This window comes from Orbicella faveolata, unplaced genomic scaffold (genome assembly GCF_042242905.1).
Source record: "Orbicella faveolata isolate gen_17 unplaced genomic scaffold, um_ofav_v1 contig_4, whole genome shotgun sequence".
Lineage (NCBI taxonomy): Eukaryota > Metazoa > Cnidaria > Anthozoa > Scleractinia > Merulinidae > Orbicella > Orbicella faveolata.
The window spans coordinates 2,736,022-2,742,500 of NW_028301569.1; the positions used below are offsets into that span (position 1 = coordinate 2,736,022).

Consider the following 6,479-nt stretch of genomic DNA (forward strand, 5'->3'; position numbering starts at 1 on the left):
ATTGACTCATTAAGTTTTATTGTACTTCGATTAGTTACAACTGAAGTCGTTCACGTGATACGTTGAATTTCTTTAAAAACCTATTAGGTTGTCTAAAGAAGAGTCGAGGTCTAAAAAACTTGACGATGAACTACGCTACTATTTTGGCAGGTACAATGTGTAATAATATCTTACACAAGTGATATATATCTAACCGATTTTCCAAAAACATGCCCGCTATTTTCGTGCAAAGTCTTTAACACGGTTTTCATAAATTCAGACGTATATTGGCACAGAATGTCCTAAACTGCTCAGGGAATTCCCTAGTTTGACTCTAAATGCTTTAGAAAGATCGACAGAAATTAGACACGCTCGTTTTTCGACCTTTCTGGGTCATGCAGTCTTGTTCCCTTGAAATATATGTCTGGATTTATGAAAACGGTGTTAAAGACTGAATCAAGTGTTTTTTGATTTATTTGTTTTTTTCATTTGTTGTTGTTGTTGCTGTTGTTTTTTTCTGCTTTCGCTATGACAGCAGCTAGTAAATCTTACCTAGCATGAAATGTAGAAACTCCTTGCCGCATGTTTCATTTAGTTAGGTATTTTTTTTCATTATTTATCGACCACCCCCTCCCCCCCCCCCCCCACCACCCCCTTTTCAATTTGCGTTAAGTTTAGTCCAGGCTACACTCGTCTGAATTCAGTTCGCGCGGTGACTCTGACAAGGAGCGACCGATTAGCGTTCTGTATTTGCTGTCTAAAGGAAGTCTGCCCGAGGACATCATTAAGTCCAATGAAGGCCCAAGTCTAACGATTTACTAGTAAGCGTCGTCCATTATCGTACGTGAGGCGGGCCTGAGGAGATGTGTAAGCTGTACCGGTCATATTTAGTCCCGTAACAGTAGGCCGTTTGCCCTGTGGCGATAATGCTGTGCTTGCTTTAGACAGCAAAACTCTTTAGCCACATCGATTTAGGGCTTAGACGTGCAATGGACTAGACATTTCTAGCTGCTGTTGGCGTCATTTGCTCTGAACTTTGATGTAGCTGTTGAAATCTGGATGTGCCATTCCGCGCTCGACAAAATTGGGACATTGCTATTTGCGAGCAAAACATGGTCACGAGCAGAGAGAAGAACATGAGTTCAAGCGCTGATCGTGAGTAGAATTTCCTTGTTTTATCAATTTTAGGCGTTCTCGGCTTAGCTAACTATCAGAACTGTCTGTTATTCGCTAGCGCGGAAGAAATTTAGTTGCGTGGCTTCCGGGCGATAATTGACGTAACGACAACATGTTGAGTGTTCGCTTACTGCTAACTATGGCCTAGTTTGTTTGAGGTTCAATCGATTATCGATGTCGGAAGCTCTTGTTCAGTCCATATAGCAGTAGGACGATGTAGGCCTTGAGAAAGCGATAGATTAGCTCTCCGCCGCGGTTTTGATATCTATACGTTCGTGTTGATTTAGACTCCAATTTCATATTGAAAGCACTCTTAAAGTGCACCTAACCCCCCAATTTTTTTTTTCGCTAGAACAAATCTAGACTTTATTTGAAGCATTTGGGCGAAGAAATTTTTGAATTTGGTTGAATCCTCGATTTTCTATGCCCTTTCAAAGTCGCGATTAAGTGCTTCACGACCGCGTTTTAGGGAGTCTGGGGCGGCGGTAAGTGATGACGTCTACCCAGGAACCAAACACAATAGCGCCTCAGTCAACTCACTGTATTTGCTCGAGAAAATAGAATGCAAAACTAATCGTACCGATGTATTTTGGGACTAAAACGTCCAAGTTTTGTCTCAGAATCATTTCTTTTTCGTCACTGGAGTCAGAGTTAAGTTTCGATTCGGAAGGCTCCGAAATAAACTTCGATCGAGCACGTTCGACAACTCTGAACTCACTGCTTAGAGCTTTGAGAGCAATTTACAATATTTCAAGCGACGACGGGGAAGACGTCTTTGCGGACGAGCTGCTTGTATATTAGGAATGGAAAGCTAGATACGAAGTGGAGGAGCAGGCAAACGAACAGCAGGAAAGAAAACTCAAGGACTGCTTTGGATGGTAATTTCGTCAACTAAACATAAGATTCCCACGCGTGTTTATAGCCCGTTTACATTTGTCCTTACCGAGAATGTATTTTGTCAAGGTTCTGTTAAATCCAGTTTGTGTTTTACTTTCAGTTGAATGCTTCATGTTTATAAGAGCGACGTACGTGTTGCAGTTTTCGAGACTTGATGACCTCCAAAACATTGGCTTCGATCGATTGAAAATCGTATTGTTTGGAGCTGTATTTTTGAAGCTGCGGGAAGCAAGGCGGAAGGAAACATTTCATGCAATTACCGATTTCACATTGTCACACGTTTTAAGTCGTAACTCCAAATAACCAATGTAAATTGTTCTCAAAGTTTGCAGTGAAATTCGTCGGATAAGCGAAAAGGGTGTGTTCCCTAAGCGGTCCGCAGATAATGTTACGCGGTCATATTTTCGACGCTATTGCACAGAATCTTTGTCACACTGCTGATTTCCAAACCTTCGAAAAACTCTGTGAGTCTAACAATTTTGTTATCATGTAATTCTAGAGGATTAATCTTCGACTTTCATCTAAATCGAAAGAGAAATAAGTGTTGGTCAGCGGCGTACAGTTGCGATCTATTTACATATCAGTATAACACTTCTTGATCATGACCGGATCACACAACGTTGCCGGTTATGTTATAAATACTGCGGGATTGGAAGATATAGGTTGTCGGTGGTATTTCTACAAATTGCTGGTTAGCTTTAAGCAGAAAATTTATGAAAATAGCGTTCGAAAGTCTGCGGAACAAATTCCAGTGAGAGTTCTTCAATGGTTCTCACAGATTCAGTTCGCTTGTTTCGGTTCGACAAAATCAACCATCGTTTATGTCTTTATTGCACCATTAGCCGATCATCGTCAGTAAATTGTACAGTATATCTTTCTTTAAATCTGGAATATTGCTGCAACAGCCGATAGCGCCTCTGGAAGGCGTTTCTGCGCACTTTTCGAATGTGTATTGCACCATCCTGAAGGAAATGAGACGAAATGAGATATCCAACCTTCCTGGGTAGACGTCACAAGAGCCGCTGGACCCATTCTCCTCAAACTCGGTCGTGAAACAAAATGGCGGTGTTTTGGAGCTATTTTCGAGATTTCGTCGTGGCACAGAAAATCGAGGATTTAACGGAATCCAAAAATTTTTTCGCAGAACTATTTCAAATAATAAGTAGATTCGTTCTAGCGAAAAAAAATTTTTGGGGTTAGGTGCACTTTAATTAAATTGTACAATTCATGATTCAACAAAAAGACGGTGAATTTAGTCTTCCTGCCCTCAGAAGGCATACAGGAGAGTTATTTGCTGTTATTTGAGCTTCGATAAGCCTCGTGGAAAGCTAGCTCTAGGACAGAATTGTATCAAGGTTATCAGCGACAAGTAAAATTCTATGGCTATGTTTTTGCGAATCCGGTCAGATATATATCTCCTTTTATTTGTCTACCCGGACCGATTTTTCCTTGTATTATCTATTATTTTCCATTTAGTATCATGGATGACAAATGACTCCTTAATTTTGGCGCGAAATGTCACCGGTAATTTAACGCTGACATTTCGCGCCAAAATTACTGTACTTCGATTAGTTACTGATTTGCATTGGTATTCCAAGTGAGATTATAGACATAGTTATCCCTAATTTCACTCGACACTCGTTCTTCCAAACCTCCACTCGTGTTTCTATAATTCGATAAGAACACGGCGAACAAGTTTTCTACTTCTTACTTGTAACTTTATCCAACCCAAACTAGTCAAATTGCGTGAGAGCCGTAACAGGAGCACGCCTTTTGCGCCGCCTCGTCTTTCCTTCGGTTTATTTCGATATCAGTTAATAGTAATACATGTAGAACCAGTAACTACATGTAAAACCTACTGGAATACTAATGCAAATCAGTTTATAATCTGATTAAGTGAGCCATCACACACTTTCGGCTATTAATGTGCAGTGGCTGCAGGTCAGTTTGAAAAATGGCGACATTTGTTAGTTTCACAGAAATTTGCACGTGTGCACGGTTCAGGGACTACGATTACGTTATAATATTACCCACAATGTTTTATCTTGGAAATCAAAACTTGAATTTCAACTGCACCCATGAAATTGTACGCACAACTCAACAATTGTTGTTTTCCTTCATCGAAATTAGTTGATGTTTAGTTTAACAACGTGATTATTTTTTGCAGCTATAACACCCTTCGTGAGAACTATAACCAGGACCTAAAAAAATTGGCTAGGGAATCAGCCTACTTAAACTCCAGGTAAATAAGAGAAATTGCATAGTATTATTGTCTTCTAGGTAATTATAGCGGAGCTCTGCCAAATGGAACCCCATACTCATATAGGAAAGAAAAGGAAACCCATGAATTGATTTTCTCATGGCTATCATGGCTAGCAGTTTTGCTCGTGGGCGCGTGCGCGCGACAGCGACGACGACGACGACGGCGGAGTCGCGCAAGATGGCGGCCATTCTCCAGCTAATAGGTTGACAGAGACATGCAGCCTTCGTTTACAGCGTACGTCTTTGATTTTGGACATCCCTGTTATGGTCAATTGACACCTGTCGAAACAATGTATCCACTAACCAGTCTCACGTGACCATATCGCGGGCTCAAGTTTAGAGCTCATAGAGGTCACGTGTTGACCGCTCACCAAGTGCTGGTTTTCGATTGGATCGCGGGCTCAACTTGTAATAAGGGCTGGGTTGTTCGGAAGCCGGTTAACGCTAACCCAGGATTAAATGTTAACCGAAGTATAAACTTTTCCTGTATAAAAATGTTTTTCACTGGTTTTGTTTTGTATAGTTTGAGATTTTTCAAACTCAAAACAGAAGGTCACACAACATAAACAGAAAATGAAAGTGGTAAAAGTTCAATCGAGGCCGTACACTACTGTAAAATGATATTAAATTTTTAAAAAAAATCCAAGCTTTTGCCGATCTGCGGCATCATCAGGGATAAGAAAAATATTCCGGGTAAGGCTTATATACAGATGTAAAGTAAAAACGTGTGAAAAGCGAAAGAATGTTGGGGGTAAAATGCATGAGATAAATGATAAGATACAAACATGAATAAAAACGAATGATATGATCTAATGAGCGAGTGTCAAAGTACAAAGAGTCTCTAGATATGTTAAAATAATTATTAGAATAAAAGGTCCGCGAATTCGTTGCATTCCTCTAGGGAGTTGAGGGAGGTTCGTAGTTTCGAATGTAAAACGCTTCGAACAGTCGTAGATTTGCGGGGTCGTTTTCTAGTACAATGGTCTTGATTTCGATGCCTTTGTGGACCTTGTTTTGGCACTTTGAAATGTGTTTCTTCACGGACGAGATGTCATTGTTCAGGTGTTCTCTTACACGATCGTGGATAAAGCGTGTAGTGCTCCCGATGTAGTATTGGTTGCAGTTGTTACACGTGATTTGGTAAACAGCGTTGCGTAATAAGCACAGTCTGGTCCTGGAGTTAGGGCAGTTGGCCTTCGTGCATGTCCGTTCCGTGTTGTTCTAAGAGAGAGCTCGTCTGAGGGTGTATGACTTGTGCGCGACCCGTACTGGTATACCCTCTTTTCGGAAAATGTTAGTGATCCTGTAGTTGAGACTTTCGGAAATATATGGGATCTTCAGGTACGACCATTCTGTGTTGAGAGATCGAGGGTCTTTCTGATGGTTCTGGGAGTGCTTAGTTTTGTCTGTAGTGCCTTCAGGATACCCGTTAAGACGGAGGACGTCGTCAAACGTGTTTTGATGCTTTGTGGCTGTCGTTTTTGTGGAGCATTTATCGTCGATACGTTTCCGCTCATTACGAATAAGTTGATCTTTGACTTTTCCGATGTTGCTGATTGGTGGTGAACGAATAGTGGTTTCTTAGCTATTTTTTTGTAAAATTCAAAAGAGCTTTTGCCGTCTTTGGAGATGGTGACATTGAAATCAAGTAGTGATTGTGAGAGGCCATTGGGTGTTATTTCTGGTTTCTCAAATTCAAACTTCAATTTAGGGTGCAGATTGTTCATTGTATAGTGGAATTGGTCTGCCATTTCCTCGCCAGTTGTCTGGAGGTAAATGTCGGCAACATATCTCCTGTGGGGGCTTATAGATAAGTGTGAAGAGAGGGCGATGGTTTCCAGTCTCTCCATGAATAGGATGGCCAGAATGCCTGAGATGTTAGAACCCATAGGTAGCTTCTTTTTGGCGGTAAACGTGACCATTGAAGAAGAGGTACATGTTATTTAGCGTAACTGTGAGAAAGTCTATTATGTCTTGTTTGGCGAGGTGGAGTATGGGAGTGTAAATTCTGTCGGAGGCGTTGCTAATGGCTTCTTGTATGGGTATTGAAGTGTACAAGGATACCACATCGAGGCTGCATGGATATCGTAGCGTTTTGTTGGTGGTGACATCGCCGGCTTGGATGCACTTGATGAGCTCGAGGCTGTTTTTCTGTCCACAAAGGC

The 6,479-nt window shown here is 41.2% G+C and overlaps 1 protein-coding gene across 4 annotated transcripts in view; it reads left to right on the forward strand.

Annotated features, from left to right (window-relative positions):
* LOC110065136 (uncharacterized) overlaps positions 1-6,479 on the forward strand; it is a 34,704-nt gene that overhangs the window by 18,601 nt on the left and 9,624 nt on the right. For all 4 annotated transcript variants that reach the window (XM_089275972.1, XM_089275975.1, XM_089275973.1 and 1 more), the window contains 2 exons: positions 88-150; positions 4,220-4,294. In XM_089275972.1, coding sequence (XP_089132098.1) covers positions 88-150; positions 4,220-4,294 — 138 coding nt within the window. The remainder of the gene's footprint in view (positions 1-87; positions 151-4,219; positions 4,295-6,479) is intronic.